General features: G+C 38.5%; 1 protein-coding gene across 1 annotated transcript in view; it reads right to left on the bottom strand.

The window, feature by feature from the left end:
- BRD4 (bromodomain containing 4) overlaps positions 1–12,691 on the bottom strand; it is a 1,872,054-nt gene that overhangs the window by 760,652 nt on the left and 1,098,711 nt on the right. The window contains exon 7 of the mRNA XM_044084437.1: positions 6,315–6,443. Coding sequence (XP_043940372.1) covers positions 6,315–6,443 — 129 coding nt within the window. The remainder of the gene's footprint in view (positions 1–6,314; positions 6,444–12,691) is intronic.

Below are 12,691 nucleotides of genomic sequence, written 5' to 3' on the forward strand. Positions count from 1 at the left end.
CTCCTCTTCTTCACTGGCAGAACCACGTCTCTCCTCTTGTCCTGTAGCAGTTCCTTCTTCAGACACACATTCCTACATATCTTCGACAATGTCTTCACACTCAGATATTCTTGGTTGGACTGTGGCTTTTCCTGTCCCTATCTGCAGAGACTCTGATGAACTTAAGAACGTTTTACTCAGTAATTGGGACATTCTGGCAAACAGTCAGAATGTTGCTAATAAACTGGGTGATGAACCCGTTTTCTTATATAAAAGAACTAAATCACTTAGGGCTTCTTTTGAAGACAGGGACAGTCTTTTTTTACCTTATGCCTGAGTTTTGAATTATTCTCTAAGAGGAATGTTCCCTTGCGGTTCATGTGTTACTTGTCCATATATTCATAGAGGTAAGTTCATATGTACTGAAACATAATTTTAAAGTTAAATAATATCCAGAGTTATTATAAAGGTAACGGAGCAAACAAGCAACTTCAAAACTCTTAAAATCAGTAGATAATTTATTTATAATATCCAGTAAGCGCTTTCGCTTAAAAGCTTCATCAGACTGTTACAATAAAAGGTTTAGAAAGTCTCTCATATATAAATTCAAAAACATCAGAACCAATGACAATAATGTGTATATTAAGGAAATCAGTTCTTAAAGGTACAACTCAACTTTCCCTTAAGTGTATATATACACAATAGAAGCCATAAAAAACAATTAAAAAGATTTATAACTAGTATTTAGCTAATATAATATATAAAAATATATAAAAAATATAAAAAAATTAGACCATTAATAAATCATAAATACTTTAATAGTGAACGCTTTTATAATTATTAATAATTTCATTATTCTACGTTTCTTGAGTAAGGGCTTAATACTAACCCTTTCATTCAATCCATGTCCCCTGTCCGCCCTGAGTGTAATGATCCAATTATTCTCTTTATATTCGGTCTGATCCTAATATCCCCTTCCTCTTATACTAGGTTGAATTAATTCTATTACCCTGAATAAAAAACAATGTTCTGGGCCTAAACTGGAAACATGTTTGGCTAAGGCATTATGAATGGACTTTTTTCTGATGTGATAAATATGCTCTCGAATTCTGTCTCTAAGGATGCTATTCGTTTTTCCAATATAAAATGATTGGCAGATATTGCATACTGCCAAATACACTAAATTAGAGCTTTTACATGTTGCTTCTATGTTAAAAATAAAGTTCCTTTCCAAACCAGGGTGATAAAAATATATGTAATGTATCAATATAAGAACAGAAATTGCATGCAGCACACGGTCGCATTGAGCCTGCCAGGTCACTTGTAGGGTGATTAAATTGTAACATAATAACCTCTTGAGATTTTTTTCTGTTTTTATATGTAAAACCAGGTCGATCACCTACAATTTCTTTAATATCATCATCCACTACTTTCTAAAAATTTCTACAAGCTCTTTATTGTCCATAGTATAAAACAAAGGAACTTTTAATGTGGTGGATTTACTTGTTTGTGAGCAGGAAGATATAATATTCTGAGGCCCAAAATATGGTGTTGCTATATTTCCACGTAAAATGGGAATTTCTGCCAAATTTTTCTTGATTTCATGTTTAGTGTATCCTCTCTAGACAAAAGTTTATGGCTTAAACTGTCTAGTTCATCAGAAAAATGATTGTCCAATACATTTAATCTTGATGCCCTAAACTCCTTGGCCTTTAAGTTTCTAAAAATATGTTCAGGATGCATACTGGATCTTTAAGTAAGGAATTTCTGTAACATGATTTACGATGTACTCCAGTATTAATCAAGCCATTGTCAAGTTTCTCTACATATAAATCCAAGTATTCTATCCTAGTGTAAGACCAATTAATAGTGAATTTTAAACATTCAAGCAAGTTATTGAGTTTATCACAGAACCTTAAAAGTTCATCTACACTACCTTTCCATAGAACAAAAAGATAGTCGACAAAACGATACAACACAATGTGAGTATTATATTCTTCCATCTTACTAAGTATTGTTCCTTCCCAATGTGCTAGGAACATATTTGCGTAGCTATTTGCGCATGGGGTTCCCATGGCAACCCCATGTCTCTGTATATACAACTCATTGTTGAAAGTAAAAACATTGTTCTCACGAATCAATTCAAGAAAATAAGTTAACAGATCTGAGTGGGAGAAAGTTAACTATGTTCTGTTAAACAATCATGCACATATTGTACTCCCAATTCATTCGGTATTATTGTAAAGAGTGATTGTACATCAAACGTTACAAAGAATGTTTTCGAAATCTGGGACATTTCTGACACATTCATACAAATCAATCAAAAACTGTTTGGAATCTCTCAAGACAAAAACATTTGAGTCAATAACAGGTCTAAGATGTTTCTCTACAAATACTGACAAAGGCTCTGTAGCCCACCCTCCACCAGCTACTATGGGTCTCATGGGTGGATCTACAGAGTCTTTATGTATCTTTGGGAGTCCTTGTATCTGAGGAATAAGTGGACTGTCAACACAAAGATATTCAAAAGTTTCCTTGGTTACCAAGCCACCTTCATATACATCCATTAATGCATGGTATAAGGATCTAATTATTAAGTGTACCTGTTCTGCTGTGATTTTACCATAAAAATTAGTATTGTTTAATGAATTCAACATGGACTTCAAATAACGTGAGGAGTCCATTATCACAATTAAACCACCTTTATCAGCTGGTTTTATAATGATTGAATTATTTTTCTGTAGCTGTTTCAAAGCTAAGTTTTCCTTATAACTCAGATTAGACCTCTTGTGAACATCACAATACTTGTTAGTGCCTGCATTATCATAGTATAGTTCATCTTCTGTTAATTTCAAATATGCATTAACCAAAGGATGATGATGTATGGGTGTAAAAGTACTCTTTCGTTTAAATGAAAAAGTAGATTATGTATGCATCTCTTCCTCTTCATAGTTACTATTACCATACAATGACTGAAGCATAATATTTCTACAAAATATCTTTAAGTCCATAATGGTATCAGTCACTCTACTTTTACTTGTAGGAATAAAATTTAAACCTTTTAACAACACATTTTCATCTTCAGAACTAAGTATATAGTTAGAAATATTCATAATTAATGAGTTGCTACATTCCCCCACATCTTTTTCAAAGTCCGATTGTATTCGCCTGAAAGTTTCCGTTTGTCGGCCCCGACTCATAGATCGGGACAGTCTCCCCCCTTTTTCTATTCGAACAGGTAAGGGAAAAGAAATGGTTTCCACTAGGGGAATATTGGATTTATTTAATGGAGTAGGGCAAATTTTGGGTCTGACCACAGGTTCAGACAGATGGGTTTGACTAACTTTCTTATTAACTATTACATTAGGATATAAATTCAAAGCCCGCTGCTCAGAACAGCCTTGTGGATCAGAGACTTTTGAAACAGCAATTTTATCTAAAACAGAAACATCTGGTATTGCTAAAGCATTACCCTCATATATATTTAGATGGTCATGTTCACTATGTACAATTGAAACATTATTGTCAGTAGTGGCACAATTTTGAACAGAGACATAATTCGCAGAAGTATCAATTGTATTAGCAACACTAATATCTTGCATATTTACTATACTTTTATGCGGTCTGACAGTTTCACTTGCAATTTCATTAACAATAGTATTCTGACGACTTACAGATTGTGTACTCTGAGCATGTCTAGGCCACATAAAGACGTGGCCTAATTTGAAGTCATTTGTGTCCCTTAATATTTTTATTCTCTTTTGCTGTAGTAGCTTGCGCTCAAATGCAGCTATTCCATCAAGTAGACTCTCAAACGACAAGTTAACAATCATTTCTGGATGGTCTTTGAAAATTGTCTCTTGTTGTTGCTTAACAGATTTGACTAGTTTCTCCTCTTCAGGATGAAAATAGTCCATAAGTAATTGCATATATTTATTGCTTACCTCAAGATTGATTTGCTGCCATTGCGCAAATAATTTTAAAGTTGCATTTAATGGCCACTATGGTTGTAAATCTGAATGCGTGGTATATGCTGGTGTGTGTAATTCATGCCCATCGTTTTATATTGGCAAAACTTTGAGAAAATTGTCTTCTAGAATTAAAGAACATTTGGGGGCCATCAGAAAGGATATTAGGAATGCTTTGGCCAAACACGGTCATGTACAGACTTCAATGGTTTTACTTTTTTAATTTTACAAAGAATTGAAGCTTTTATGGGTGATACTAACACACTACTTGAAGTAAAGGAGCTGTTGTGGCAACTCAGATTCAATGCGGATGCTCCACCAGGCTTGAATGAGAATCTGAATGTTAAGTGTGTTCTTAGATGACAACACTAGTTTTACAGTTAGCAGAACTTTAATGATTGATATTTACACTGTCTATTCACGTAGGTTTTCTTTTCTGTGAGTTCAATATGTTCTTTTGACTACTGATTGTCACATGATGTATATTACTGTAGTCCTACTGGACAAATTTGTTTGTCAACACCAACTATTAGATACTTATTGTGGTTTTCACATACACTTGTCATTTTGAAAAAGTTCTTGTCACAGAATAAAGAACGAAAGCTAATTCCACTTGCTCCTTCATTTCTTTCGTTTTAAGACGTTTTTGAAGTATATACACATACACATATACATATATATATATATACACATACACATATATATATATATACATACATATACGTATATAAGCAAATTCAGTTCTAGGTCTCAGAGGGGGAAGGTTGGCTTCACCTGATTACAGTAAGGAGGTCTTCAGCCATTCTTATTTGTTTTTTAGGCATAGAGGCCTGACCATGCGGTCTGGGCGTCGGGTTTTCTAGGCAAGAATCGAGTTTTAGGCCTTGAAGAAGATTGCATCGGTTTATTATCCAAGTCAGTAGGCATGAATACACCCTCAGAAGCTGGTGCCTGCACAGCGGCTCCGGACCCATCCAAGGTAGAGACATCCGCAGGTTCCACAGTTGAAGTATCAGATGGCATACCGGACTCCGAATGGGTATAAGTAGAGGCCTGCGAAACTTAAGTAGTGGGTATCAGGGGCTGCGAAAGTGCCTCACTGAGTACCGGCGAACTGGCGACTAGCTTAGGAGAAGCGCCATCAGCAGCTTTGGACCTCGGTGGTCTGTCTCTGTCTTTAGCTTTGCGTTTTTTCAGAATGTCGGTAGTTGGGTGGCTTATCGAAGCCATATCTGGGTAATTGAACAGAGTACCGAAATATTTAGAAGCGTAAATATACTGATGACGAATAGTTCGTTGTTTAAATAAGGCACTAAACCAACACTGAGGTACGTCGTGGTCAGGGCCTAGGCAAGGAATACAGTACGAATGAAAATCTTTGAGGTATTTGCTTTCCGCAAGAAATACAATTCTTGACTTTTACTGACATCGGATTAGAACAAAAAAAGTTTCCCCAACGGGGTACTTAGCTTAGTTGAAGACTTCGGTTCTGAAACTCGAAAACGAAAATTTCAGGAGTCGGCAGACTGGCACTTGCGAACTGCTTCTGCTTCAGGCACTGCATGGCAAGAAAGACTGATGTAATGGTGTCGGCTGCATGCTTTATACCCCTGACTACCTGACGTCATGGAAGATGAGACCGCAACCGATGCAGGACCCAAGACTGGTAATCAGGCTGACTGAGGACTACTGCAAGCAAATAACCCAAATGTGATGACTGCAACAGTGAAACACGAAGAACATTCACCAATTTAAATTTTACATAGATATATATACACACACACACACACACACACTCAGAATGGCTAGTTTAAATTCTATGCAAGAGTGCAGAATGTTTTTACATCCGGGTTGGCATGTGATGGATGTATGGTTCTCCTTAAAAGAGATGCTGCTGCTATTGCAGTGTTAAGTATTTTTTTTTTCTTTAAATTGTAGACAGCTGGATGGAATGGTCCCATCTAGACGCAGGGATCTAGGCGACTGCCTATGTCGCCTAGTGCTTGATCTGACTCTGGTGTTAGTGCTACCCTCTCTTCCAAAGTTGTACTCTAATCAGTATAGTGCATACACTTCCCATCATTGAATCTGTTGATATTTGTTTATAGCACAAATTTAACTAAAGATTGAGCATGAACGTGTTAAAGTCTTCAAAGCAATTAATGACCAATCGAAAACTATCACTCTTAAGTAATCAAAATAAGAAAAGAGCATTTAACTACAAAATGCAAATAAAGTGAGCTACAGTTTTTAATCATATGAAAAAGTGTCATATATAAACTACTAAATGTACCAAGATAATACATGCATGGACTTATACACACATTTTTCTGAATGACTTGCACACAATTTTTTTTTTTTTTTTACCTGAAGTTTTCGAGCCATTGCAACCACTTCATGGTCTGGAGGATTATACTTATAACAATTGGAAAACATCAACCGGACATCAGCTGCAAACTCCTGAGCATCTCTGTACTCCCTGTTCTCCAGTTTTGACTAAAAATTTAAATAATAAATAGTCACACAATGACAGCAGAAATGTAAAAATATTTTTCTAGTGATGTTTAATATTGCAAAAAAAACATAGTAGTTTGCAAGATGTATGCAAAAATTCAAATGAACATACAAACAGGAAAAATGTGACCCCACAAATAACTTCACAATGAGTGGCATACTAATTATCACTATTAAAACAAAGTCTGAAGGGACTACTAAAACGGCTAACTAGGGTGAAAACAGCTGCACAAGAACTACCTCTGAGAAAATGCTCCAGAAATTTTCAGCAGTCAGGCTGCAGTCATTCAGCAGCAGCTATACGGAATTATACACCCCCCCCCCCAGTAGTAGTTGTTCCTTCGGTTTTTCCTGGTTAGGGGTCGCCACAGCGGAACTCCAGTCCGCTAATGATTGGCAGTAGATTTTCACGGTGCGGAGGTGCCAGCTCGACACCCAACTTTCAACGAAGGCACGCCCATTTACTCATGTCTTTCGAACGTCACTTGACTGTGGGGAGGACATGCAGACTCCACACAGAAGGCACTCCAGCAGAGAATCGAATGGGAGAAACCTCTTGCTGTGAGGCGACAAGTAGCATTTCTCAAAAAATTACACTACAGGTCAGTCTATCACTACCACCTGCTGTCCAAACCATCACCTTCATTTCCTTACAAATTTCCTGCTGCAGAAACAAGCATCTTTTAAATAGGCAAATGGGAAAGGAAAAAAAAATACCTCAATAATAAACGATAAATTAAAAAAATGCCAGTGTAATACTGTGAAATGGCAACTTGTCGAATTAACCAAAGAGAATGAAACAGCTGACCTATTACTTATATCTTCAAACATATATAGGGAAAATGAGATTTCCTTATGCTTTTTCTGTTTGCTTGCTACACCCAGTGATTCGTGTCTTATGTACCGAGACAGACAGTCATAAAACACCAGGATTTGCAAGCAGAAACAAAAGCAATGTGGAAGTTGATATCCAGACAGTTTTAATAGTAGTAGCAGCAATGGGTCTCATAAAAAAGACTTTACAGTTGCAATTAGATATGCTACCAATAAATGTACAACTCCACATGAACTACAAGTCAATTCTGGGCACACTGTGGGTGCTGCAAAAAGTACTTTTGGCTATCACAGATTGAAATACTAATTTCATGAACTTTGACTTAGGAATAGGGTCTGTTCCCATCATGGTACTAGAAACCCAAAAGATTTGGAGAAACTAACCAGAGATGACAATGCACTCTAAAATATGACTGTCTTCTGATGAATTTTGCTTTATGCATTGTTAGCAAAATTTCCCAAGCAATGGCAAGAAAACAGTAACTATTGCCATGGTTACCCACAACATAACTATGTACAGCAGACTCCCTCTAATTCGGTCTCACTGGGACCTGACCTTAGGCTGGATAAACAGAATGGCTAGCCTATCAGAAAAAGGACACAAAATACCATATATAAATTATAAATTGGCTAGAAAGTACAGTTGTGTATACTTACCACAAATATAGATGTTAGAGTGTATTCACTGTTGCAGTCATCACATTTGGATTATCCTGCCAGGGGTAGCCCTCAGTCGGCCCGAATACCAGAGGCTTAGTATTTCTGTGCCGGTTGCTGTCACTCCAGGACTGACGTCAGGTCGTCAGTGGTATAAAATCAGGCAGCCAACACCATTATATCAGTCTTTCTTGCCGAAGAGCCCGAAACAGAAGCGGTTTGCACGACTGCCGGTCTGCCACTACCTGCGTTTTCATTTCCTAATTAAAAGTTGAAGTCTTCTAAAGCTAAGTACCCCATTAGGGATCCTTTTTTCTTGCTCTAACCGATGTCAGAAAAAGTTAATTGTCTCACCTGTGGAAAGCAAATACCACACCGAGACTTCCATCCGATTACCGATCTTCTGAAAAACATAAGGATAAAGACAGACACAGACCGCACAGGTCCAAAACTGCCAACGTCGCTTCCGCTAAGCTAGTCTTAAGTTCTCCAGTCCTCACTGAGGCGCTTTTGCAGCCCCTGATGTCCGCTTCTGTAGATTCGCAGGCCGTTACCGAAACCCTTTCAGAGTCCGGTATTTTGCGAGACCCTTCATCGACTAAGGATCCTGTGGAAATCTCTACCTTGAAGGATCCTGTGGAAATCTCTACCTTGGATGGGTCCAGAGCCGCTGAGCAGGCACCGGCTTCAGAGAAGTACTTCGCACTACCGATACCCGACACAGACCGACGACTTCCTTCGCGTCTTCAGTTCTTTCTGAAACTACTGAGTTTCTAAGGTCCAGGGTACGAACTATGCCCAAAAATATGACTACCCAAGTTCAGGCACCTACTTCATTGCCTCAATCTCAAATGCTTAAAACGGCGGAAGACCTTATTATGCTTACTAGGGGAAGCCAGGCTACCCATTCCAAAAGAAGAGACCTGTCCCCAGTAGTTTTATCTGGACAGGAGTCCGATGACTCTGATGCCTCTGAATATGAAGACATGCAACCCCTCTCTGCTTATGAGGATTCTGATGCAGAGGAATCCATTCCTTCTGCCTCTCCACCCAAGGATTTTTCTTTGGGGGAAACCCCTCATACTTTAAGGAAGCATTTCCAATGGGAATGTCAAGACTATCCTCAGTCAAAAGAGAGACTCAAGGAATTAGATTTACCACCTCCTTTTTATGGAATCAAGTTCGACTCCTGACAACTTTCTCCTCCTGCTCCCAGGAAACCTGATAGGTACTACAGAGTTCCTGACTCTCAAATTCCTTTTCAAAAATCCTACTGCTGACCCAGAGGTCATCTTTCAAGGACCTAAAGGAATTAAAGCAACCTCAGCTAAGAATCCCACCCCCTCAGACAGGGATTCCCGAGCTTTAGACAGATGGGGTAAAAAAAAAAGTATACACCTCTGCTACTCTTGCTATTAGAGCATTAAACTGACAGTTCCACATGCTGAAATATCAGCAGCATACCATGGAACTCCTAAAAAAATTATCTTCCTTTACTGCTTGTGCAGAAAATAAAGAATTACAAGAGCTAATGCAATCTGCAAGTTAAGTTACTAAGCACACCTTGCAATGTATTTTAAAAGTTCATCTGCAGAAAAGTTTCCAAAATGATCTGCAAACACAACTGCCCTAGTGGAGTATGTTTTTACTGTGGCCTGCAGAGGTTTACTGTACTTGGCATATCAAAAATATTGCAGGAAGTAACTAGACACACTGCATACCGAATGGTTAAGTTCTTTTTCCCTTTCTGGAATGAAACAAACTGATCAGTTTTTTTTTAATTTCTAACTTCTAATGTCTGAACTGTCTGTGTGGATTCAGCAAACACAAGAGAGATTCTCCATTCTGGCAGTCTGAATCAAAAAGGTAAGTACCTACTACACATACAATCAAGAAGACTGTTCAAAAGCATAATCCAGTTCCCCAGTTGCCCCAAACTGAAGTCATTATGATACAACTTCTGACGTAAGAGGAGTTCCTCCAGTGACTCCCTCATCACTATATACCAAGAAGTTTACATGACTGATCCTAGGCTGAATACACCAGATTTAACAGCAACTAGAAAAGTGCTCTCTATGAAAGGTAGTTCAACTTTACTTACTGGTTTAAAGGGAAAAAATAATTTCTCAAACAAAGATAAAGTCACAATGAGAAGAAACAAGATTATGGTAGTCTTAAATCAAGTACTCTTTTATGCAAAGCCTTAACAGATTGCTGCCACCAATTTGTGGAAAAGCTGGCAGAAAAACAAACTGCCAAGATGTGAACAATGGTAGAAATGTGACCAAGCTCATCAGCGGTGAATATCAAGGTTGCCTTAGTCAAGAACTATATGGATTAGATTTAGCCCAATTGTGTTGCCTTGAGCAGTACCTTTTAAATACAGGGGAAATTAAAGGAAGACAGGTATTAAAGGGTAGAGTCCATGCGGAAGCAAAAAATGTCTCCCACACTGTGTCAAAGCAGAATGTGAGCAAAATATACAACCAAATTCTTGTGATGTAAAGCAAACATATCAACTTATGAAAAGCTTCACACTTGTACATCATCTTTAATTGTTGTACAGATCCCATTTTCCTATATGCCAGCTGTCTTATTGCTCAAGGCATCTGCGGATTCTACAAACATGGAATGTGATATGGTGAAAGTCGCAGGTGGAACTGTACTGCCCTCTCTCAAAGCTGGATCATCTCCTGCCACAGATGGTAGTACCCATTTTTTTTTTTGTTTACTTGAATACCTTTTTACTGTAACATTATCTGTTCTGATTTCAAAGTGCTCTTGTTTAAAACCATCATGAAAGGCTGCAGAGACCAGTTTCCATGCACACAAAAAATTGAAGTGATCTTCCAAAAATAACCAAAATATAGTTTGCCAAACATATTCTGTCTAGGAGTGGTACAGTCATTTCAATGGGTCCAACTGCTCTTCCTGTCCACTACAGGAATTCCACTTTACCTACTGGAACATAGAAATCATATCCACTGTATCTGAAGAGGACTTCCAAAACTAGTTACTCATATGAGATAATGTACAAAAAACTATGCTACTGCAAGAAACATGTGCCCTGTAGAGCTCAGAAACTATATTTCTCTGAAAGATTGCTGCTAAAATTCTGTCAGGAGTGACTACACCTTCAGCTAACTACTGAATAGTGTTAAGTATGTAGGCAACTTACCACAAGTACATGACTGAACTGATTACGGTCACACAGTAATCCTAACATCTGGGACTTCACCACTGTGTGTCCCACATGTGTCCCATCTGGCCACCAGTTCAAGAAGTCTTCCCTCTGGAACAGCATTTGGCCATCCTGGATTAGTATAAAAAGGTATTCAGAACGTTCTTGTCCACCAATTTACTGAAGCAGAATTCATGGATAAGTCTGCATGTTAAAAGTGGTAGGCAGACCCAGACAGCTACGTGGAACTCCAGTATCTAGAGTCAAGATAGGCGAAATCGTCCTTCTACTCAGTTAAATGCTAAATAACCCGTCTACATTAGTGGGCAAAAAGGAAAAGGGAAAGATCCTACACTACAGGAGAGATGGTATAACAGGATCTTTGCCACTCCAGCCATGAGAAGTGGGAGTCAAAAGTACCTCTCTAGATGGGAGGTGGGCGAGAGAAGAGTACTGCCACAGTGACCTATACGAGCATCTACTAGTATGCCAAAGTTGCCTACACAACTGTACTATTTTCTTCTTTAGATCACTGTTCCAGTATTCCTTACATTTGGAACGACTCCCAGAGATTAAGTAGACTGGATGGTAGAGAGTGGGGGGGGGGGGGGGGGTAACCCCTGCTGAGTAAGCCTTGTAGGACCCCCCCCCCTTGACAAACCGAAACCTGGCCCTGAGACCTAGAAATTAATCTGTAATACTTGATAATGATGTAGACAGTTGACCAAGAATCAGCTCCCAAAACAGAGAAAAGTCTTCCCACCTGCATGAAGGTCCCACTATTTGCAGCAACCATATTATTTTATGCCTTATCTGTGCCTGCCAGACATTTCCTTTTGCTGGTGTAGCAGTAAAAGATGGTCAGAAATCCACACGTCCATTTGCTCTTACATTTTAATGAGAGATTACTAAACTATTAGCTTAACAGATGCCTTAAGCTTAGCCAAGCTTACCTCAAATTTACCAAAATATCACTGACGTGTCAATATCACAAGGAATTCAACGGATACGATATAGGCTTGTACACATCAAACATTCACTGGCTACCCTTGTCCAGTAGACAAAGGTGCCAAACCATGGGTAAATTTGTGACTTCTCAGCCATTGGTCCAACTTGCATATAAATAATGTTAGGCATTACCTTTGGTTCAAGATGAATGTACTAGAGAAAGGGTAATCGGACATGCATACCTGTCCTTCCAACATGTCCTGTTTGTACAGTGGATGAGGTTTAGGTCCTTGGATTGAGCATCTCCGATGCTACATATTTTGCAGATGGGCAACAGATCTATCAGTGTGAGATCAGAGAATGCCTTGTAGGCTAGGCATAAATAACTACAAGCAATTTGTAGAAGACCAAGTACAGGGATAGGGCTTTGAGGCAGTCCACAAAGGACTTGTTCACTCTCTGTATTCCTTTTGCGAGGAAAGTTGTGTACACTTACCATAAAAATTAGATGTTTGAGTGTATTCACTGCTGCAGTCATAACTGATGGGATTTTCTGCTGTGGAAGCCCTTGGGCCAGCCTAACCAATGTCAAGACAATCTGGTTATAGAC

The sequence above is a fragment of the Protopterus annectens genome, chromosome 9.part0, assembly GCF_019279795.1.
Source record: "Protopterus annectens isolate FY-2018-M chromosome 9.part0, PAN1.0, whole genome shotgun sequence".
NCBI lineage: Eukaryota > Metazoa > Chordata > Ceratodontiformes > Protopteridae > Protopterus > Protopterus annectens.